Source organism: Capsella rubella, unplaced genomic scaffold (assembly GCF_000375325.1).
Source record: "Capsella rubella cultivar Monte Gargano unplaced genomic scaffold, Caprub1_0 scaffold_3, whole genome shotgun sequence".
Taxonomy (NCBI): Eukaryota; Viridiplantae; Streptophyta; class Magnoliopsida; order Brassicales; family Brassicaceae; genus Capsella; species Capsella rubella.
This window is the reverse complement of record NW_006238921.1, coordinates 10,330,183-10,353,714: the sequence shown is the minus strand read 5'-3', so window position 1 is coordinate 10,353,714 and position 23,532 is coordinate 10,330,183. Positions and strand designations below refer to the sequence as shown.

General features: G+C 35.1%; 3 protein-coding genes across 4 annotated transcripts; 2 read left to right on the top strand and 1 right to left on the bottom strand.

Annotated features, from left to right (window-relative positions):
* The first annotated feature begins 2,260 nt into the window (after positions 1–2,260).
* LOC17893265 (12-oxophytodienoate reductase 3) lies at positions 2,261–4,786 on the top strand. The gene is made up of 5 exons (XM_006297818.2): positions 2,261–2,347; positions 2,466–2,542; positions 2,634–2,774; positions 3,660–3,790; positions 3,872–4,786. The coding sequence occupies exons 2-5, from the start codon at positions 2,478–2,480 to the stop codon at positions 4,693–4,695; spliced, it is 1,161 nt and encodes a 386-aa protein (XP_006297880.1). The 5' UTR covers positions 2,261–2,347; positions 2,466–2,477; the 3' UTR covers positions 4,696–4,786.
* Positions 4,787–15,030: 10,244 nt separating this feature from the next.
* LOC17891976 lies at positions 15,031–18,575 on the top strand. The gene is made up of 6 exons (XM_006296958.2): positions 15,031–16,600; positions 16,902–17,335; positions 17,414–17,575; positions 17,908–17,983; positions 18,070–18,225; positions 18,297–18,575. The coding sequence occupies exons 1-6, from the start codon at positions 15,161–15,163 to the stop codon at positions 18,402–18,404; spliced, it is 2,376 nt and encodes a 791-aa protein (XP_006297020.1). The 5' UTR covers positions 15,031–15,160; the 3' UTR covers positions 18,405–18,575.
* Positions 18,576–18,615: 40 nt separating this feature from the next.
* On the bottom strand, positions 18,616–20,521 carry LOC17890592. Of its 2 annotated transcripts, none has more exons than XM_023785969.1 (8): positions 20,159–20,521; positions 20,028–20,080; positions 19,796–19,832; positions 19,647–19,712; positions 19,429–19,533; positions 19,193–19,346; positions 18,990–19,066; positions 18,616–18,907 (listed from the first exon to the last, which is right to left on the bottom strand). In XM_023785969.1, exons 1-8 carry the CDS (start codon positions 20,480–20,482, stop codon positions 18,845–18,847), a joined length of 879 nt encoding a protein of 292 aa, XP_023641737.1. In that variant the 5' UTR covers positions 20,483–20,521; the 3' UTR covers positions 18,616–18,844. The 2 variants fall into 2 exon arrangements, 1 of the variants encoding a protein (XP_023641737.1); XR_002834622.1 differs by having other exon boundaries at positions 18,881–18,907; positions 19,294–19,346.
* Between the last annotated feature and the right edge of the window lie 3,011 nt (positions 20,522–23,532).

Here is a 23,532-nt window from a genome sequence, read left to right as displayed (position 1 = left end):
AAAATATTAAATTAATAATAAATATGTTTATGTATATTCGAAATATATTTGTTTACATATATTTAGTTTTGAATTTAATTGTCCACTTTTTATGGTAAAAGATTATTATGATTTCCATAAATATAGATTGTTTTTGTTTTTTTTTTGTTCTTTTTTTTTGCTGTCATTAATTCTGTTTGGCAACTGGTTTTATTTTCATGAAATTTATTTTTAAAATTGGGGGTGTTTGGCTTTAAGTTGTCCTTCTCAATTAATAGTATAGATTTGATTACACATTGAGTTGTATGTAATGAGATTTTCTAATTACAACAAATTAAATTACACCTAACTAATAGTATCATTTGTTTAAAGTTATACAATTACAAATTCGATGAAAATACACCCAAAAGTTGACGAAAATAAAATATGTCATATACAGAGAAAACAAGTTAAATAAAGAGAGATTTTTTGACAATGTTTAAGAAACCATAAATGTTTTATTATTTTTAAATAAAATAGATTTAATTAAATATTTATTCAGAAAAACTAATCGTTAGAAAAAAAGACCGGAGAATAAAAATTTTCATAACATACAAAATAAACATAAATGATGCATAAAAGTATGGAAAACCCTATAAAACTGAAAATATGCTTAAAATCTTATAATTTAGAACGGAGGGAGTATAAAAGTAACTTTTTCTGCTCTCTCATTGGTCCATCTTGAAAATAATATTTTTTAAAATAAAATATATATCTTTATTTTCTATCGATTAGCTTTTCTCGTTTGAGTGGGTGCCTTTAGACGAGAGAAAAAGCGAGGTTGGGCCACAATAGGCCAAATCCAAAGCCAATTAATTTGGTTCGCAAGCCCAAATGAAAAGGAGAGTCAATAATCCGTAGCTAATTAGTCGCTACATTTAGCGACTACAACAGCAGTCGCAAAATGTAGTCGCCCATTTGAGACTATATTGCGACTATGTGAATCAGTTTCAAACTACCGACTGTTTGGCGACTAAATCTTTTTTTGTGGCTATTAAGTGACAAGACAGTGGCCATTCAGTCGCAATAGTTAGCGACTCCACTTTCAGTCGCAACATGCAGTCCCTAAGTAGTTGTTTTCTTGTAGTATACCACCGGGGAGCATGAGATATACACAATACGAGATGGATAGGATGTACAATTCTAGAGATCCAGAGACCGGTGATAGTTCTATTTTGTGTTGGTAATTACAGTTTATATGCTTTGTTGCCAGGTTGCCCCAAAGAAGAAGAACATCATTTATATATGGGGTTGGTTCTTTGCAAGCTGAAGCGTCTTCAGCCCAACTGGTGCACCACATGCTCCAACTGATGATGATCCGGTGGCTTAAGGAAAAGCTAGCAGCAACAGAAGCTCTTTTTCAGCAGAGTTCTGAGAAGGTTATCAGCTATGAAGCTTATTTTGGATACTTAGCTGAGAAGGATCCAGAGTTTGCTGTAAGGTTTCGATTTGGAAACCAAGCTGAGACGACAAAGACAGCATCTGACACGACAAAATAGACTGGAGCTGCCACTGCAAATAACCACATCGGAACCTGCTCTGCCATGATCATTAATTTGAACTCTTGATATGAACCCTTGTTATTATGGTATGAACTCAGAAGTCTTATGTGTAAGACTTACTTTTTGGTGTTCCACGGTTGTAATGACTTAAACCTACAATTTTTTTTTGTCTCAACTATATATATATTTTATCATAATTCAATTTCTAATTTCTATTTTCATTATTGTTAGATTTAATTAATTAAATAAATATAAAACCAAACAAATAAATATTAGATATGTATCATAAATGAATAATCTCGACTATTAACCAATTGCTAGGAACAAAACATTCATAAAAGCCTCGCAAAATATGCTAGGGAATTGCAAGACCAGTTAATTGCAAGTAATTTGCTACTATTTTTTTCCTCGCAAATTGCTACAAATATTGCGAGGCTGTCAGATGAAACCTTACAATTATTGCGAGTATTTTCTTATAGTGAAATATAAAATTTCTGTTTACAATTTATATTCTGGGATTTTTTCACACATCAATTGATCAAATAGGTTAATTTTATATCAACAACAATCGAATAATTTATTTCATGAACCAAAAAATAAAAAGAAAAAAAATATCTCACGCGGACAAAACTTAATCATAAAACAATTCAGCACGTGAAAGTAATGGTCGGTTTTGATCGAAGATGCCAAGTAACGTTCCTCCTCCGGTCCACTAAAATCAACCACAACTCTTTTTTTTGGTATAAAATTTATCAGTTCCCCACAGTCCACACAACAACACAAACACATTCACTTACAATTTTTCAGTTTCCAAATAACACAAAACGGTAAACTCCTCAAGAGACTTGTGTTCTGTCTTTTTCTAATCAAGATATCCAACTACCAATCAAACGTTTTTTATTGACCGTTGATTTATCAGATCTGATCTTTTTCTTTTGATCTCAGATCGGTGGAGACATGACGACGGCACACGAGACACTCTTCTCTTCTTACAAGATGGGAAGATTCGATCTATCTCATCGGTGAGTTCATAAGCTCAATTGATTTTTGATGTTCTTGTAAGTGTTTTGTTATGTAATATCATCAAAAAGGCGATTGCGTTTGCGTTTTCAGAGTGGTTCTTGCGCCGATGACGCGGTGCAGGGCGTTGAACGGTGTTCCAAACGCGGCGTTGGCGGAGTATTATGCTCAACGAACTACTCCTGGTGGCTTTCTCATTACCGAAGGCACTATGGTCTCTCCCGGATCCGCAGGGTAATTTCGTCTTTTTAACTTATTGTTAAGACAAGAACATAGATGACGTCAAGTAAAACTGTACTGTAAGAAATCAATCTGGTTCTGTCTTATAAAACAAAACAAAAAACAGTCTGATTATTATTAAAATATATTAAATAAATATATATTAGTTTTATTTATTTACTTGTTTGTATTTCTTTTTGTTTTTATCATATTAGCAGTATATTAGAATTTAAATATATATAGAGAAGGACGACAAGGTAAAAAAACTATAATCATTTACTACTGTTATATCGAGGTAAAAATAGAGGTTTTTGATAAATTAGTCTTTTGTTAATTAGAGGTTCTTGTTTATTTGGTTAGAAATTTTACATCTAAAATAAATGTGACTATATTGAAAAAATATATTAGTATTGACTATATTGAAAAAATATATTAGTATTTTGTTAATTAGTGGTTGTTTATTTTGTTAGAAATTCTACATCTAAACTAAAAGGATATGGTTTTAAATTAGAAATCCATGAACTTAATATAGTGACTAATAATTTTTAGTGGTTAAAAGTTTAAAAAAAATGATTTTTGCTTGTTTCACCTTTTTAGGATATACTTAATCATTATTCACGATAAAAGAAATCGTGTGCATTTTGAATTATTTTGTCTTGTCACTATAAGGAATGTGGAGGACAGGACCTACTAATAGTTGTGTCTTTGTGTGGTGTGATAAGAATGGAGAGGTTTAGATCAATCTAAGCCACATTCAAAGAAAAGTCAAATAAAAAAAAGAATCATGATTTATATGAAACAATACAAAGCAAATGTTTCATTGCATCTCAAATAACTTAAAGTGACAAGACTTGTATTGTTGTTTTAAGGAATCAAACTTATATAAATAACGTTTTTCAGGTTCCCACATGTACCTGGAATCTATTCAGATGAACAAGTAGAGGCATGGAAGCAAGTTGTGGAAGCAGTTCACGCTAAGGGAGGTTTCATCTTTTGTCAGCTATGGCATGTTGGTCGTGCTTCTCATCCAGGTTTATATGACTCCTCTCATTGACATGTACTTTTAATCTTTAAGGTATTGGGAAACAATAACATTTTGAGTCTTTATATAGTGTACCAACCTAATGGAGTCTCGCCAATATCGTCAACGAACAAACCCATCTCGGATAGGTGGCGAATTCTTTTACCGGATGGATCACACGGGAAGTACCCGAAACCCCGAGCACTAGAAGCTTCCGAAATACCTCTAGTGGTGGAGGATTATAGCCGCTCTTCTTTGAATGCGATCCGAGCTGGTTTCGATGGAATTGAGATCCACGGGGCGCATGGTTACCTCATTGATCAATTTTTGAAAAACGGAATAAATGACCGTACGGACCAATACGGAGGCTCTATTGCAAACCGTTGTAGATTCTTAAAACAAGTAGTGGAAGGTGTGGTTTCAGCTATAGGAGCTAGTAAAGTTGCTGTGAGGGTATCTCCAGCAATAGACCACATGGACGCAACTGATACTGACCCATTATCCCTCGGGTTAGCCGTGGTTGATTTACTTAATAAGTTACAAGATGTTAATGGCTCAAAACTCGCTTACCTTCATGTAACGCAGCCTCGCTACCACGCCTATGGACAAACCGAGTCGGGAAGGCAAGGTAGTGACGAGGAAGAAGCTAAGCTAATGAGGAGCTTGCGAACGGCTTACAATGGAACCTTTATGTCTAGTGGAGGATTCACCAAGGAACTAGGTATGCAAGCTATTCAACAAGGTGATGCTGATTTGGTTTCATATGGAAGGCTGTTTATTGCAAATCCGGATTTGGTTTCGCGGTTCAAGATTGATGAAAAGTTGAACAAATATAATCGAAAGACGTTTTATACTCAAGATCCAGTTGTTGGCTACACAGATTATCCTTTCTTGGCTCCTCATTCACGACTTTGAGTCTTATAATCAAAGAGAAGATATATTGATATGTAAAATGACAATGGTATTATTCTCCACTTAATAAACGTTATAGAACTTTCCAAATTTAGATTTTTTTTTTTCCTTTTTGTTTTCTCCAAATTTTCAAATTAATAAATTAACAAATTTTACAATCAACATTGCAAAAGTTGGAGTTGGATCAAAACTGCTAATCATGGTTTCAATAAAACGTGGTTATCGGTTTACTAAACCAAAATGATGATTTTAGTTAGGTTTGTTGAATTATATGTAAAGGTTAATAGATAGTTATGTTTACCAAAGAGTGATAAGTTTAAGAATGTAAACTGAGGATAGTTTGAAACCGTAAGTCGAGAGGATAGTTTGCATAAGGAATTATATCTACAATTAACACTTAAAATAAAATAAAAAAAAAAAAAATATTTTAATAATTAATATATGGTTTCAATGATAATTTGTCTAAGAAATTATATTAGACAACATAAATAAATGGAGGAAATTCCATAGAAGAAATTGTTCAGACAGTAGTTTTGATTTGTAGACTTGAATCACAAAAGACTGAAACTATGTTCATCGTTCTTGATTTCCTCATCAGTTTACATAGTCTTCATCAATTTTAATCATGTTAACATAATTTCTTTGCGTCACATGTCACAGCATTCGATTTCAAAAAATATGTGAAATCTTTGAAGTTTAAACATACTAAGAAATTTTATTATTTCCTCTAATAATTTAGTGGTGAAAATACAAACTATAACATTTAAAATGTCTAGAAAACTCTATTTTCTGCAACTTCCTAAAACAAACTACAATAGAGACATGCTAGTCTCATTGTCTGTGCTAGTTCATCTTTATGCACCTCTCCAAGTCTACAGTTTCCATCTCAAAAACTTATTCAAATACTTCGATTATTGCTTCATTCGATGCAAGCCATTCCCCATGAACAATGCTACCATTCTAGTCTCTTTGACATGAAAATCCAACCATTCAAGTTTCAGTTTCCACTAGAGATAAAAGAGGAAAGACAATTCAAGGAGCAAGTTAAAAATAAGTGAGCAAGTACTTTCAACAGCAGACCAACACACAACATGTAGCGCCCCGACCGTCAGCTCTCCCAGTGAGCCCCATAATTACTCTTAGTCTTTGGGGTCCCCTCTTTTAATGGGCTTCACGTCCTCTCACAAGGTCCGTGAGCCCATCCATAGCCGACGGTCGGCTTGCTATGTCCACGAGACTTTAAAGACTTGTTTATCGACCCTACAAATCACCACATGATATTCCTTGTGTTTTGGCCTCACTTACACAGTTGTGACAATCACTTCCCGGACAGTCACCCATCCTTGAACTACTCCAACAAAAACACGCTTAAGCCCTGTTCGTTTCTCCATCTAGATGGTCCGTCAGAATGGATCATCTGGATGTTGTTCGTCTAAATAAAAAAATGAACATTATCCAGAATCATCCAAATGATCCATCTAGATGAGTTTTAAAATTTTAGGCAAAATATTGAAAGGCATTTGGATGACTTTAATTGGATCGTTTAGATGAAGATGATTCATCCAAAATGACAAATGAAAAATATACTCTTAATTTCTAATAATCTATTCTCTACAAAATTATAAATAATATTTTTGCAAATATCTATATTTTATTTGTAGAAACCGTAAAATAAGTTTTCTCGCCAAAAATGAAAAATTCTGTTTTTCCTCCAAACCACACAAAAATCACATTTTCCCGCCAAAAACACAAAGTCACGTTTTCTCGCCAAAAAATGCAAAATCACATTTTCCCCCAAAAACGCAAATTCACGTTTTCTCGCAAAAACGCAAAATCACATTTTCCTGCCAAAAACACAAAATCACATTTTCCCGCCAAAAACATAATATTACATTTTTCCGCCAAAAACATAATATTACATTTTTCCGCTTTTCCGCAAAAAATGCAAAATCACCATTTTTCGCCAAAAACGCAAAATCACGTTTTCCCACCAAAAGCACTAAATCACATTTTCCCGCCAAAAACACTTAATTACGTTTTCTAGTCAAAACCGCAAAAACACGTTTTCTGCCAAAAATATAAAATCACATTTTTCCGCTAAAAACGCAAAATTACGTTTTCCAATCAAAACCTTAAAAACACATTTTTCCGCCAAAACGCAAAATCACGTTTCCCAGGCAAAACCGCAAAATATTGTAACTCTTAACAAAATTTATATTCTATAAAATTAGAAATTTAAAATGTCAAAATATTCCTTTGTAAATTTAAAGGTGTATATATATATATATATATATATTAGATTAATAATTAAATTATGGGTATTTTAGTCATTTTAAAAATCAAATATATCTAGATGGATAAGCAAAATGGAGAACCAAACACATCTCCATCTGAATGGATCATCGAGATGAGTTATTTTATTTCTTGTTCGTTTAGGCATTTAGCATCCAAATAGATCATCTAGATGAATCATTTAAATAGACTAATTGTGGAGTTATCTGAGGACCTTTGACTGAAAATATAAGTGCACGATGGTGACATAGGTGGCCAAATTAATTCATTTAAGTCTCACCCCAAATAAGGGTTCCACAATTCTCACCCACTACCAGACCCCAATGTCTTGGTTGCACACCAAGACTGTCACCCCCAAACGGTGTGAGCCCATTATTCTACACTCGTCTGAGTTCGGTTTTGATACCACTTGTAACGCCCCGACCATCACTTCTCTCAATGGGTCCCATGTTAACTCTTGGTCAATGGGTCCACTTCTCTTAATGGGCTTCCCGTCCTCTCACAAGGCCCGTGAGCCCATCCATATCCGACGGTCGGTTTGCTATGTCCTCGAGGCTTTAAAGACTTGTTTACCAACCCTAAAATAACCACATGATTTTTTCCTGTGTTTTGGTCTCACTCACACAGTTTCGGCAATCACATCCCGTAAGGTCACCCATCATTAGACTACTCCAGCATAAACATGCTTAATTGTGGAGTTCTTTCAGCCTTTGACCGAAAAGATAAGTAAACTTTAGTGACTTAGCTGGCCAAATCAATTCATTAAGCCTTTTCGCATACCATAATTCCACACAAATGAAGGGACAAAGTTTGTGAATTTACTTTCATACAGGATTTGACCAGTGTTGATACTCCAAATGTAAGTGCAGCAGTCATTTCCTCCTGAATGAAACACCCCCACGACATATAAAAAACTTGTCAACTCTTGTCCAAAAATAAATTCACCAACTCTATTTTCTTTTGGCATTGTTCATGATCCATGGTTTGTATCGAATGAAGTAATTGTCGAAGTATTTAAATAAGTTTTTGAGAAGTAAAATGTTGACTTGGAGAGGTGCATAAAGATAAACTAGCGCATATCCTTCATGTTTATTTTATGTTTCATCAAGAGATTTGAGATTAGGAAGTGCTTTAGACTTGATAATTTCTGCCAAGATATTGGATTGATTAGTTTAAAAGGTTCATTTTTAGGATAAGATCTGTTTGAGTATGTTAAGCACCCCATTGAGATTTAAGAAGGTTCAGTGACCAAACCCCATTTTTGAGACCTTTATCCTCCTGATTTTTTACTTGTTTCATTTAAGTTTTTGTAGTTCTTGCATGCTTAGTCTATCTTCTATAGTTTCTTTATGTTTAGTGTTTACTGTTACATGTTCTAGTAACCTTATTAAGATTGATAGTGAAAACCATAATTTTATTTTGCTTAACTTGTTAGCTTCTGTTGTAATTATGATTGTTTAGACCCAATTAGATCGATAAATCCTTTGTACTACATTACATTGGGGAGATTGAACTCCAAGGACTTAAAAATCCTAGTATCAAGCTTGTGCAACAGATTCATAAAAATGCTAAAAAGAACATAGAAAAAAATACCAAGCTCTATGCTAAGCAAGCTAACAAAGGGAGACGTGAACTGATATTCAATGCCAGAGACCAAGTTTGGGTTCAGTTTAGAAAGGAGTGGTTTACCAATGAAAGAAACTCCAAAATCACGCCTAGAATCGATGGTCCATTCAAGATAGTCAAACATGCTAATAACAATGCCTAATAATTCGACTTGCTAGGTAAGTATTATGTGAGTTCTAGCTTCAATATTTCTGACCTAGTACCGTTTATTGCAGAGGAAACATATTTGATGTCAAATCCTTTTCAAGAGGAAAGGGATGATATGATCCTGGATAGTACTAAGAAAATAGAGCATGAACCAAAGTTGGAATATGAAGAAGCTGAGCTCGTAGCTGAAGAGAAGCAGCTCATAGTGAGCGATAAACTTTTAGCCGAGGATGCTCTGGTCACACCAATTAATCCAATTACTCGCTCAAGAAATAAAATGCTTAACCAAGCTGTTAAATGATTACTCAATCGAATTCGAAACCAACACGAACAAAACATCAAGTATGGAGGAAAAGCTTGTCAAACTATTTTATTTTTTATTCAAGCTAATTGATTCAACAATGGGAAAATGTCATAGTTGTACTCTTTCTCCCTTGTCAAGTTTTGTCCCAATGGGTTTTCTTGACAATGTTTTTAATGAGACAGTTTTTTCACTTTTTCATTGCCCATTTGTTGAATCAGAAGCCCAACACCTTTTAAGATTATACAATGAAATATATATTTTGCTCTGAATTCCAAATACGTTAAGATATGAACTATTACATTATTTATATAATATACATCCCCTAATATGCATCTTGGCAATTATGCCCATAATGATGCTCTGACGAGGTTCTTAATGAGACATCAAAGAACTTACAAATAAAACCATCTTATCATTACAACAATATATGAAATTCTATCAATCTCCAAAATGAACGTAATACATTAATGGATTGATAGAAAGGCTATGCACTTCATCTAAATATCCAGTAAGTAAAACATAACAATATTGCTTGGAGACTAAGATATTACCAAGTATACATTAACTTTCCATGGTGATTGTCATTTGTGAGATAGATCCCATCATCTCTAGCCTCTCATACCTCTAGGGCATCGAATCTTATGCCAAAATAACTTCCTCCTTCATAAGCAGTAAAGGTAACAAAAGTTTTGAAACCAACCCCATGCGATAGTGTGCAGACAAATACTGTCCCACCGAAAAAGCTGTCCCCAAACTCAAAATGAAAATCATCTAAACGATAACGTAGTAACTGAACACCAAGATCTTGTTTATTAGAAGTACAATGAACCTTGAGAACATCATCATACCTGCTGAGATTGTCTATGATATATACTTTGTTTTTTGGAAACAATGTACTAGAGTTGGTCGATCCAACACTCAAAGCAATTACAATGATTGACACAAGAAAAATATTCATAAATTTCAAATAACTTTCTTTTCTTTAGTTTTTTTTTAAATCAGCTCACCCGAGAAGGGAAAACGGGAAAAATCAACCTAAACTATTTCCCGAAGGTATCTTCATACCCAAACTCACGTACTCCTAAATTTTATAACCCAAACCAGCTTTCAATTCAAATAACCAACCTGAACCACATCAAATTTTGTCGATTTCAACCTCGACGTTAACAGTATCACTGTCCATCGTGAAGATTTGGACAATCAAGCTTAAGCTTCTGTAAAAACCAAGAGAAATTAAGCTTAAGCTTAAGCTTAATTGTCCAAATCTTCAAGATGGGCAGGGATACTGTTAACGTCGAGGTTGAAATCGACAAAATTTGATACAGTTCATGTTGGTTATTTGAATTGAAATCTGGTTTGGGTTATAAAATTCAGAGTACGCGAGTTTGGGTATGAAAATACTTTCGGGAAATAGTTTGGGTTGATTTTCCCCGTTTTCCCCACCCGAGAACTATATATATATATAAGAATTTTTAAATAATCTCCTTGCATAATTTAATAGGATGTATTAGATTAAAATCATAAATCATACTTAACTTAACAGGAATCATTGACTATTGTAATTTAGTAACAAATTAATTAGAATGATATCTCGATTCTTGGGGTCAACCTTTGTATTCACTTTCTATTTTAATTTGCTTTATATTTTTAAAAAATTATTTGTTTCACCTCTTGGGGTCAAAAAATATATTCACATTCTATTTTAGTTTGTATTTTATTTTAAAAAAATCTTTGGTTCACTCCTAAGGTCACCTTTTTTAACCAATCAGAATATATTACTTAATAAATAGAAATAAAATAAAATTTTAATTTTCTCCCTATTTTTAAAAGCACAATATATTGATTTTAATTTTACAAGATTATGGCCTTGAATGGCATCTGATTTTATATCAGTTTTTGGCTTTTGATTCTGCAAAATCTATTTTGTTAGCCATTCATGATTCTTAAAACTATAGATTTCCTGAAAATTAGGAAATCCAGATTTTAGAAGATTTTGCTAATCAAAATCTAGAATCCAAAAACCAAAAACCATCATCCAAAAACCACTAAGGCTATGAATGTTTAGGAGATTTTAAGTGGGTTTTAGATTATATATTATAGAATTTAAGTTTTAGATTTTAATTTTTTTAGTTTTGGGATTTTACAATAAATAAAGAAAAAAAATGAAAGTAAAAAGTCACGTAAAAGAAATCTTAAAAACTATTTAAATTAGATTTTGGATTTTGTTAACAAATTGGTAAAAACTGCAGTTTTTTGTTTGGTTTTTGGTTTTTGATTCTAAAAAACCAGAAAAATTACCATTCACGATTTTTATAAAAGTAGATTTCCTTAAATTTAGGGAAACCAGATTTTGTGAGATTTGCTTAGTTCATTCGTAAAAACTAAAAACTATTTTTTTCAGCTTTCTAACAATAAAATCTACAGCAAAAATCAAAAACTAAAAAACCAAAACCAAAAGCCAAAAACCAAAAACCAAAAGCTAAAACCCATTTAAAAACTACAAAACATTCATGGCCTTAGGCCATGATGTTTGCAAGTTTTTAAGTGGTTTTTAGATTATAGTTTTTTGCTTATAGTATTAAGTTTTTGTGTTAAATTTTTGTTTTTATATATACCCACATGAATCGCTTAACGGAGGTGCTCATAAAATGTGATTTCTCCTTTGCAACTTTAGTTTTAAGAGATAGATATATATATATATATATATCTAGAGAGAGAGACCCAAAACAACAAATAATCTTTTACCTTGCCAGCGATTGGGAGATCCTTTGAATCGGAGTCGGGCAACGATGGTCGGAAAAACCCGGTGACATGTCATCGTGATAATAATGACAATCATCATTTGTCTAGCATATCCCTCTACCTCCAAAGTAGTGACAACATAGAAGCATTTTCTTCCTTTGTCGTGGACCTCAGACTAGCGGCGGTAAAATCGGCAGTAAAACAAGTGGTTGAACGTCGTTGATCCCTTCTCACTGTTTGAGACATTGTTTACTGGAATGTCTTCTAAAAGAAGAGTACTAACTATCCCCATCGTTTTCGGGTATGCATCCAACTGACGATATCAACCGATTTTCTTCCACTGTCTACATGCTTCTATGGGGATTTTTTTTTTTATGAAACTATGGAAAAGATGATAAGTTAGTTATACATCTGGCCTTTGTGAAGAAAATGACTCGTACTCAAGCGCAGCAAAAGAGAACAATGGCTCAAAGTGGCTGATTACGGGCCAGAGGAAGAAGGCACTAGACTCTAGAGCAACCAGAGGCTTTGACGTTTGAATAAGAATTGCTTGTCATTTTAGTTTGTTTGAGACAAAGTGTGTGTAGTTTCTATGAGAATAGTACTATTTGCAGAGTGATCCATTTTAGGGTTACTCAATCAATGAATTAAGATCTATTTCCTTACTCTTCGCCGCTTATCTCTCTATTGCTCCTATCAATTCTTATCTCATTTCCATCCCTTCTAAGACTCAAGTCCGTTACACTCTATCAGAAGAAAAGGAAGAAGAGCGAGAGAGAAAGAAGCTTTTTTGGGATTGTGAGATGAGAGCATCTCCAATAGAGTCTGTAAAACGAGGGATTCCAACAAAAAATTAATAAAAAAATAAAAAGTTAAAGAGAGAGAAAATGAGTATCCAAATATGAAGCTTTTAACTAGGCCTAGGCATAAAATCCGAATCCGAAAACCCGAACCGAACCGAACCGAACCGAAAAAATTGGATTAAAACCGAACCGATATTGGAAAAATAACCGATCGGTTGTTAGCTTTCATTATTTTTGGATATCGGATTAAACCCGATCCGAACCGATATCCAATAGATATCCATATATAACCGAACTTATAATATATACTTTAATATATCTAGGATATATACAATATATACTTTAATATCTTTAGGATATATACGTTTGCCGCATATCGGATTAAAAATTATTTTTAATTGATTTAGGATGTCACTGAATTTTGCTACTTTTTCATTAGGAATTTATGGTTTAGTTTGGTTTATTTAAAGATTTTATGCATCGACACAGTTTTATGCTTCGATTTTATATATTGGTATGGTATTATGTTAGTTGGTTCTTTGAACTTGTCATTTGCCTCATTTCTATTTTTTTATATACTTGGATAGTATGGATTATTTGAGTATAATTGGATTTAAAAATATCCGAATAAAACCGAATCCAATAAATTTTGGTTAAAATTTAATTATCACAATTATATCCAAACCGAACCGAAATCCGAAATATTCAAACCGAAACCGAACCGAATTTTATAAATATCCGAATGGATGTTAGAATCAATATCCAAAAAATCCGAAAACCGAAAAATCCGAACCGAACCCGATCCGATATCCGAACGCCCAGGCCTACTTTTAACAACGTATCTATCCACATAAAGGACACATGTCACAATTTTAGTATTTTAGTTGATTAAAAAATACAAAATAAATTTATAATTAAACTTTCATGTTTTCTGTGTTTTTAGAGCCTCTCATCAATTATAATGATGGAGGTGGTTTGAGTTGTGAGAGAATTCACAACTGTAGAGTAATTTCAATTGAATATGACGATGAAGAAGACGAAGATGAGAGAGAACAAGTTAAAAAAATTAGAGAGATTAAAAATTTTTGTTTGTTTTTCTTCCCCAAACAAATCAATCTATTTAAGATTCTATTGATTTCGTTTTACAAAATTAAAAACGAACCGTTATTGTTATCGGATTTCCCAATGTCTTATACAATCTAACAAAAAAAATATATAATTATAATCTAACCGTTACTATTATCTGATTTTCCAATAATTTTAGGTAATCTAACAAAAAACATATAATCTAACTATTACTATTTTTGATTTTATAATAATTTTATATACAAACGCATCTTTATCTATTTTTTTTCTTTTTTAACACTAAACAAGAGCTATATTATAGATACGTAAAAAAGTCACAATATAGCTCATTAGAGATTAGAAAAGGAACTAATGAATATATTAAATAAAATTTCTTTCAATAGGTAAATAAACGTTTAGCCAGAGCACCAGGTGGTTTGTTTCCTTTACCAATAATTTCAATAATAATTTTTTCTTTCTTTAATTTCTTTATTTTCCCTATCTAATTTTTCCTAATTTCCAATACATCTGATAATTGCCAACAAGTTATTCGATGCATCTGTGTTTATATACAATATATTCAAGTTATATACTCTTGTGTTCATCTTAGGCCTAGGAAAATAACAGGAACCAAAAATCAAAACCGGAACCAATCCAAAAAATTAGATCCGGAATTGAACCCAAAATTTTAGATTTACTCTATTGGGTCCTAAACTGCTCTACCCGAAAATCCAAAACCAAATCCGATCCAAATCCAAACTCAAAAGTTCCCAAAATATAAATGTATATAAATAATTTAGGATCCGAATACGGAAATTATTTACTTGAATACCCGAATTTATACCCAAAACTCCGATTATTTACCTCAAAAATCCGGGTATTTACCTGAAATTTGGGTATTTATCAAAAACTCGAACATTTACCCAAAATGTATGGTTCTTTCATAATCTCATAACTGTGATACCCATTTAATATTGCATATATTAGTCCAACATATATGGAAATAGGTAAGAGATTTAGACTTCGCACGTATATGAAGAATTTTTATACGCATACTATATTTTAACACGGGAGTATAAATCGAAATACCAAAAAGTATTATTTTTTTGAAAGGATAAACTCCAAACAAAATTGTTTAATCAGCCTTTAATAAATAAATAAAGTAAAACCAGAAATATTTAATCAAATAATTAACATATAGTTTCAATAATTAAATGATATTTTGACTTAAATCATTATGTAAAGTAAATTTTCTAAAATTTGACTTGAAAGAAATAGGAAAGTCATATAAAAGAAAGAAATGGTTCATTGAGCGTTGAGCAGAGAGAGAAGAGGAAAAAACACACATTGCATCGGTTGGCGCGAAAATCGCCAATAAACCCTAAATTATCCTAAACCGCCGGTTCATCTTCTTCTTCTTCTTCCTCCACCACACCCAAACTCTCTCATAAACCCTTTTCTCTCTTCTCCTCTTAAGATTCTGATTTCAATGACGATTCTTCGATCTCGCGAAATCTCATCATCGGTCTCAGCCAAGCCACTCCCTAAGCAATCAGATATCGATCCCTTAACTCCTTGTCGTACACAAGAGCCCGATGTTCACCGTTCGCCGGATGAGATCGCTTCCGAATCAGGTCCTGTTGGCGATGGCGATGGCGAAACCACCGCTCACACTAACCGGAGGCGTAGTCTTCGTCTGAGCAACGGCGATGAATGTTTTACCGATGAAGCGGTTAGTGTTTGTGGTGAGAATGTGGATGATAAGTTTTTGAGTTTAAGGTCTGGGAAGAGAGTTGCTAAGAGGTCTGTTGATCGTGGAATTGAAATTGAGTCTAGGAAATTTGATTTTGGTAGTGGATTGAGTTTAGATAGTGGGAGTAAACGCAAGAGGGTTAGTGTTGATTTGGTTGGAGATGATGTTGTGAGAAAGGAATTAGGGAGTAGTGGGATTTGTGGAGTGGTTAATGTAGATATCAAACTTGATTCACAGTCGAGAAGAATGGTTAATGAGGAGAAGGGAGAGACAGTGATGGAATGTAGTAGTGGTAATGGCGTGTTAGCGGAGAGTTCTGTCGAAGTTGTGGTTGAAGAAAATGAGAGAAAGGACAAAGGAAAGGGTGTATTGGATGATTCCTCTGGATTCAATGATGTGCCGGTGATTCCAAGTAGCTCTATGGGTAGTAGAAGAATATATACTCGGGAGGAGAAGGGAAAGGGTATTCAGGTGGAGAATGTTGCTTCTCCTATCACGATTGAGATTTGTGAAGAAGAAATGGAAATGGAGAACTTGATTAACGATGGGAATCCCCCGACCCCGGATGCCTCTGTACCAGAATCGTCTGCGATGACAGTTAATGCAGAGCAAACGCAGAATCAGAATGGTAATCAAATTGGGAATGGCGGGAGATCTCGGCACTTTCGTGACATTGCCAGGAGAAATGCTTCCAGATTTGCTTATTATGATGCTCGAATGGAGGAAGAAGAGGACTTGTCAGATAGAGAGGGTGAACAACAGGTCGAAGATTGGCCTGGCCCTTTCTCTACTGCCATGAAAATCATTAAGGACCGGGAAGAAAACTCGACTTCGTATTTTGGTATTGGTGTCTCCAACAAAGAAAAATCTTCATTAACTATTTGGGTTCCTAGGATAAACTTTAGTGTTGCACCTCGGAAGGCTCCATCTCTGCAAGAACTATCCTTGCAAATTCTTGTCAAGAATGCGGATGCCATCACTTCGCTTGACTATGTTCCAGACGCACTAAGGGTTAAACTTTGTCAATTGCTTTGTGATTCGAGGAGAATGGATGTACACTTTCTTGATCTTCTTGTCCGTGGATCTCCAACAGAAATTTGTGTTCCAGATTGTTCATGGCTGACTGAGGAGCAATTTACTGAATGCTTTAAGAACTGTGACACCAGCAATTTGATGGTAACTTACTCTTACAGTTTCAGTTTTTATTTAATACAACATCAGATATTGCATTTAGGTGAATATTTATTTGTTGTTTTGGTCAAGACAACATTTTCAGTACCATTTTATTCTTGTAGTTAATTGACTTATATTGGATAGTGAACTGTATGTGAGTTTCTCTGACCATTCCTGGAAAATAATGACACTGAAAGGAGTGAATCATGTTATCCTGTCATACTTAAGATAAAGTTCTTCGTGTGTAAGATGACCTTAAGATGTACGTTGTAACTAAAGTCCACATTCGCCCTTTTTGAAACAGGTTCTTCAACTCGACCAATGTGGACGTTGTATGCCAGATTATGTATTACACTCAACCTTAGCTAGGTCACCAAAACAGTTGCCGATGCTATCGTCTTTATCTTTAAGTGGTGCATGCCGGCTCTCTGATGCGGGGCTAAAGACACTCGTTTCTTCTGCTCCTGCAATTACATCTATTAATCTCAACCAATGCTCCCTTCTAACATCATCTAGCATTGATATGTTATCTGATTCATTGGGGTCAGTTTTAAGAGAACTGTATATCAATGAGTGCCAAAGCATTGATGTGAAGCGTATTCTCTCAGCACTGAAAAAGTTTGAGAAGTTGGAAATATTGTCCCTTGCAGATCTTCCTTCAGTCAAGGGTCAGTTCTTGAAGGAGTTTGTTACTGCTAGAGGACAAACCCTGAAGCAGCTAATTTTGACCAACTCTGGGTATGCATCTTGAATTTCCTTGTTCACCCCTTTGATTCGGTCACTTTTTCCTTATTTGGTTTTGGAAATTTCGTGCAGGAGATTAACTGATTCTTCTATTAAAGTCATCTCTGAAAATTGCCCCAATTTAAGCGTGCTTGACCTGGCTAACATATGTAAACTGACGGATTCTTCTCTGGGTTACCTTGCAAATGGCTGTCAAGCTCTGGAGAAATTGATTTTTTGTCGCAACACCTTCAGGCAAGTCTCTATACTCATCTGTATTCATGCTTACTGGAAGGTTACTATTTCATTCAAATGTTTATGCTATATTGATACAACCGTACAAGGTTGCCATTTGATATGGTCACACAGCCTGTTATATATAAAAACTTGATCCACGTTTCTATTTTTTTTCGTTTTGTGAAAAACTTATGGTGTTAGTTCGTTAAATGACTCTGCCACAATGTTGATGTTGGAGACACTATCTGTATTCTAGATTCAAATCTACACATACAGTCGTGTTCTTGTTAACTGTGTCATGGCTGCGTTGAATGTCAATGTTAATAGATCCTTCTTATGTCTCTTTATAGTGATGAAGCTGTAGCTGCATTTATAGAAACCGCAGGCGGTTGTCTGAATGAGCTATCACTAAACAATGTTAAGAAGGTAAATGGATCTCCTTTCCATTATGCCACCTATCCACAGAGCCATGCTTAAAGTCATACACTAATACATTTGTTTTTAATTTCCAGGTTGGCCACAACACAGCCGTAGCAATTGCCAAACATTCAACAAAGCTGCAGATCTTGGATGTATCCTGGTGCCGAGATATGTCAGACGATTTACTAGGCTACATTGTCGATAACTGTTCATCTCTGAAAGTGTTGAAGGTCTTTGGATGCACTCAGGTAAAAAAATTGAAAACCCAAGAGAGCCCATCTTCTCCTTTTCGAAGAAACTTATCTTCTCGCTTTTGCAGGTGACGGATGTATTCGTTAATGGTCATTCAAACCCTACAGTCAAGATCTTAGGTTTGAAGATGGTTCCCTTCTTAGGCCACCTTACAAAGAACCTTGCTGATAGCTGAAACAAACCTCAACATCTCCCTCTGCTTTGTACTTAATACTTCTCTCTGCTTTGTTTGATTTTGGAGAAGAGCAGAGACGATTTTACTAATTGTCCAAACATGTGTTTTTTCTTTGACTTTTTAATCTAGTATTTATTAAATCCGCAAGATCAAAAATCTTAATTTTACTTCTGTTTTTGAATTTGAACTAGTTTATGTTATAATGTTTTGATACTTCAAATTCATATATTGAATGAATGCAATTGTTACATGAAACTTAAGACAATAGACTATACTTTTACAAGTTTACATAACAGCTTAAGAGACACATTTCACTATACTTTTACACAACAAACAAATGCATTAACAATCAATCTTATGTGTCTTGATTCTTCTCTCCGATTCTCCAAAACAAAAACAATCGAGTAAAGGCAGAGAGAACCAAGATCGTTTCTTGTGTGTTATCTTGTGTACTGGAGCAAGTATGTATCATCTAATGATTCAGATTTACCTGTTTCGACGATCTGTTTCAAAACACACAACATATACGTCAGGTTAGGATAATCATTTATCAAATTTTAGAGTAATGAATGTGAGATTTTTTACCTCGAAACCGGTCTTCTGGTATAACTCCTGAGCAACTGAATTGTTTTTATGTACATGAACATATACTTGTTCAACTCCTGCAACCAAATGCAATACACACATTGTTTTAAGATCCTTATCAACAAATGTTCAACTTATTTAACGGCTTAGCATACAATTAGTACAATGGACGGCCTTTCTCTTTTCCGTTCATTATTATTTACCACTCAATCTGGCTGATTCGACAGCGAAACGTAACATGTTGCAAGCAATGCCCTGGCGGCGAGCTGATTTCGCAACACATAGATTAGCAATATAACCATACCTAATTGATCCTTCCCGGTTTATGCTGCAGAATAATTGAGACTTCACCTTTTCCTGCACATAACGTAACTTATTAGAAGGCCTTTTGATACACACCCAAGACAAGAAATTAAATCCACAACTAAAAAAATTATACCCCAGGAAAGGTCTCTCCATGCAAGAAAAACCGAAAGCTCAAATCAAGCGTCCCAACTACACTTTTGATTACTGAACGTTTAATATGCTTCTCTTCCTTCTTTACCTGATGCATACCACAACAACAACATCAAAAAGCTCATAAACACCAAGTCTCAAACATTCCATTCACTTATACTTTTTTTTCACTATACATTCAAACAATATATATTCACATACCGCAACAATACAGGAACATTTTTGCCCTTGCATCCCTTTACATCTTCGTTTTATGGCATTGAACTCCTGAAACGGTTTTCGATATCATCCTTTGAAAGAAAGTTTCCTCCAATTAAGGAAAGAGCTAAAAACTGAGTATAAGCTTCTACCTGTTCTGCAAATTTCCTTTTGTAGTTATCAACATATCTGTGTTTACAAAAGAACAACATTAATCAGGCATACCAATCCTCATCTCCACTCATATCTAAGCTACTCCTAAACTATTCAATACTTCCCACAACATCATTCAATCTCATCCATCATCCAAGATCATTCCTTAAACCTATTCTTTGTTTACTTTACAACTTCCAAGATTACTCTAAATCAGATTCTTATGCTAACCTTTCACTGGAACGATCTTCCCAATGACTCTCTGCACGAAGCCAAGCTGCAGTCTAACACAAAATCAATCTAATTAGAAGAAACCATAAACCAAAATTAACTCTGAGGCTAAGAATCTAAGCAAACCTTACCCAATACTCTTCATCAAGCATCGCTTCTCTAGCTACGAATTTACCAAATTCGAATCTATCTTCCTGACCAAACTCTAACTCAGAAGGTTGCAAACGATCGAATCTCAAACCTTCAGGTCTGATTTGTTCAACTTGAGGAGGAATCTTCATAGGCGAATTCGAAATCTTCACAGAAAGCTCTTCCTTCTTAGACGTATCAGAAGATCTCGAATTAATCGTTAATTTCCAAAGAGGGATAGTTCTACGAAATCTCTGCCGGAATATTCGAGATCGACCGTGTGTGATTCGAAGCAGCTCGTTCCGATGAATCGAAACCGTCGACATCGCGGCCGTAGCGAGAAGCAACTTTGACCTGAGAATGTTACCGGGAGAAGAAAGAAAAGATAAAATGGATAAAGAGGATAACGAATAAGGACAAAATCGTCATTTTATTTGTAGACAAGTTGCCGCGTTTGTATCGAACGGTCGTGGTTGTGTGACGTGGTTTATTTAAAGGCGTAGATTGATTTTGAGTTTAGGATAGAAAGAATTACTTAGATGGACCACATGTTAGGTGTATTGACGCAAACCATCCAAAACTTTTTTTTATCCTTAAATGTTTTTTAATTACCAGCGTGCCCTTTTTTCACGTTACCGGAAAAAACTAATTACGGAAAATGCCACTGCCACGTCAGACAAAAAGGCGCGTGCCACCAATAACTCAGCCATAACGTACGTTACGGCTGAGTTATATCACGTTATGGCTGAGTTATGGGACAACGGCTGAGTTTCGGGTCAACGGTTGACTTAGGATCATAACTCAGCCAACAGTTACGACTGACTTATAAAAATCTGGTTGAGTTATGAGAAATTGGCTAATAACTCAGCCGCCGTTACGGCTGAGTTATAGTCCGATGGTTGAGTTATCAGAAGTTTGGCTGATTTATGTTATCGACACGGCTGACTTAACTTTCTCCGGGTGGCTGAGTTATCGACAACGGCTGAGTTATCAAATGTCGTTACGGCTGACTTATGTTTCAGAGACATAACTCAGTCGTAACTGGCTGAGTTAACGGAAAACTCAATGTTACGGCTGACTTATAGACAAAAGATTTATTGCTAATATAGCCTCCAGTTACGGCTGACTTATTTTACGTTACGGCTGACTTATTGACGTTACGGCTGAATTTGGCATCTTAAAAAACATTTTAGTAATTACTTAAATATTTTTCATGTTGTGGCTGACTTAATTTGTTTTGATGGCTGATTTATCGTTGGCTGAGTTACAAAGTTGTTTGGTGGCTGACTTACGACTTCAAATTCACAATTCCACGTCAGCATAAACGAGGGAAATACGAAAGGTCCCGCATTAGCTCGTGTTTTTCTTACACTCTGTTCTTCATTTTCTGGGAATCACTTCACTTCTGTTTTTCATTTTCACTTCTGTTCTTCATTTTCAATTCTGTTCTTCACTTCTTTTCTGCATTTTCACTTATGTTCTTCATTTTCAATTCTGTTCTTCACTTCTTTTCTGCATTTTCACTTCTGTTCTTCATTTTCGTTGATGGATCATCCAGTTCCAGTGATTGTTGTGTCTGGTAACTGGGTAAAGAAACAAAAATATGTATTTAACACTGACGATAGAGGTTGTAGAATTGTGCAAATAGATGCGGAAACAACGCACGAGAAGCTAGTGAAATTGGTTCTTGATGACTACGGACTGCATCAACTCAGCCACAAGGTGACGATGAGCTACATGCTCTCGTACAAACATATGAAACATATGTCGCATGATACTCCTCCAGTTTATGTCTCAAACGATCGACAATTGCAGAATTATCTAAGCTTGTTGACAATTGATCAGCCACGACTTTGTGTTGAGTTCGCGAAGTTGAAGGACGGATTGAATTCAAGGACGAAACGGCCACGCAGTTCGGCTTCAGAAGTAGAATATACATATGAAGACGCAAGAGGATTTGATGGTTTCTGTTATGATTATAGTGAAAATGTAGACGATGAAGCCAAAGAAGATGAAGCAGAGTACGAATCAGAGGATGAAGAAGAAGATGACGAGTTTTCAACCCGATTTGACGTATTCGACGACTCCGATGGTGCGTCATCTGACGATGATAACTTTACTATATACGGCGAGCGTGAGGAGAAAGATGAAGATTTACCGGCTGCTACTCAAAACAGAGGTCATTACTTTGGCAAAGTAGGATCGATTGGGAACTCGGAGTCTTTAACGGTGGAGATGGCTAAGCTAAACCTCGTCGTAGGACAATGATACGCGAACAAAGACGAGTTGGAGAAACGAGTAAAACTTCTTGCAGTGAGCGATGGATTTGATTTTTCAGTACCAAAATCAAATACGACTATAGTGAATATTAAGTGCTGGGTTGAAGGATGTCTTTGGAGAGTTCGTGCATCTCAAGAAGGAGATCAGCCTGGTTTTGTTGTTCGTATATACGATTCGGTACACACATGTTCTGTGACGGAGAGATCAAATCGATCCAAACAAGCTACACCTGATGTTTTGGGACCTCTTTACAGGGACTTTCTTGGTGACATTGGTCCGTTAGTTAAACCTAAAAGTGTTGGAATAATCATCAGTAAGCATTTTGGCATAAAGGTAATTGCAATGTCACGGCTGATTTATATTTCAGTCACGGCTGAGTTTTTGTTACGATACGGCTGAGTTTATTTATTTACGGCTGAGTTCTCATTACGATACGGCTGAGTTTTCATTTATGTGTTGGCTGACTTATATATATTTACGGCTGAGTTCTCATTACGATACGGCTGAGTTTTCATTTGACTTATATATAGTTACAGCTGACTTATTTTTATATTGGTGCCAACAGATGGATTATTGGAAGTCATACAAGACGCTAAGGTTTGCAAGACAGATCGATATGGGAACTCCTGAGGGAAGTTTTGGAGAATTGCCTTCCTACCTATACACGATAAGACGGGCAAATCCGGGTACAATAACGCGTCTTCAAATTGACGAGTGTGACAGATTCAAGTATGTCTTCATTGCTTTTGGTGCGAGTGTTGCTGGGTTTGCTTACATGCGGAAAGTTGTTGTTGTGGATGGTACGTTTCTCCACGGTAGTTACAAAGGGACGCTTCTAACAGCCCTAGCTCAGGATGGAAATTTCCAAATTTTCCCAATAGCTTTCGCAGTTGTTGACACTGAAAATGATGATTCTTGGCGTTGGTTTTTTACGCAACTCAAAGTTGCTATTCCAGACGAGAGGAATCTTGCGATCATCTCGGACAGACATAAGTCAATAGGGAAAGCAATTGGTGAAGTGTATCCGTTGGCTTCTCGTGGAATTTGCACTTATCATTTGTACAAGAACATATTGGTGAAGTTCAAAGGGAAACAT

What these genes read in the sequence shown, in the direction of transcription:
- LOC17890592 (XM_023785969.1), bottom strand. Translation starts at nt 20,482, where the DNA reads ATGTCGACGGTTTCGATTCATCGGAACGAGCTGCTTCGAATCACACAC. An exon ending in TGCTTGATGAAGAGTATTGG is followed by an intron (nt 20,081 to 20,158) that starts GTAAGGTTTGCT and finishes ATTTTGTGTTAG; the next exon opens with ACTGCAGCTTGGCTTCGTGC. An exon ending in CGAATCAGCCAGATTGAGTG is followed by an intron (nt 19,067 to 19,192) that starts GTAAATAATAAT and finishes ATTTGGTTGCAG; the next exon opens with GAGTTGAACAAGTATATGTT.
- LOC17891976 (XM_006296958.2), top strand. Translation starts at nt 15,161, where the DNA reads ATGACGATTCTTCGATCTCGCGAAATCTCATCATCGGTCTCAGCCAAG. An exon ending in CTAATTTTGACCAACTCTGG is followed by an intron (nt 17,336 to 17,413) that starts GTATGCATCTTG and finishes AATTTCGTGCAG; the next exon opens with GAGATTAACTGATTCTTCTA. An exon ending in TTTTGTCGCAACACCTTCAG is followed by an intron (nt 17,576 to 17,907) that starts GCAAGTCTCTAT and finishes GTCTCTTTATAG; the next exon opens with TGATGAAGCTGTAGCTGCAT.
- LOC17893265 (XM_006297818.2), top strand. Translation starts at nt 2,478, where the DNA reads ATGACGACGGCACACGAGACACTCTTCTCTTCTTACAAGATGGGAAGA. An exon ending in AGATTCGATCTATCTCATCG is followed by an intron (nt 2,543 to 2,633) that starts GTGAGTTCATAA and finishes TTGCGTTTTCAG; the next exon opens with AGTGGTTCTTGCGCCGATGA. An exon ending in GTCTCTCCCGGATCCGCAGG is followed by an intron (nt 2,775 to 3,659) that starts GTAATTTCGTCT and finishes AACGTTTTTCAG; the next exon opens with GTTCCCACATGTACCTGGAA.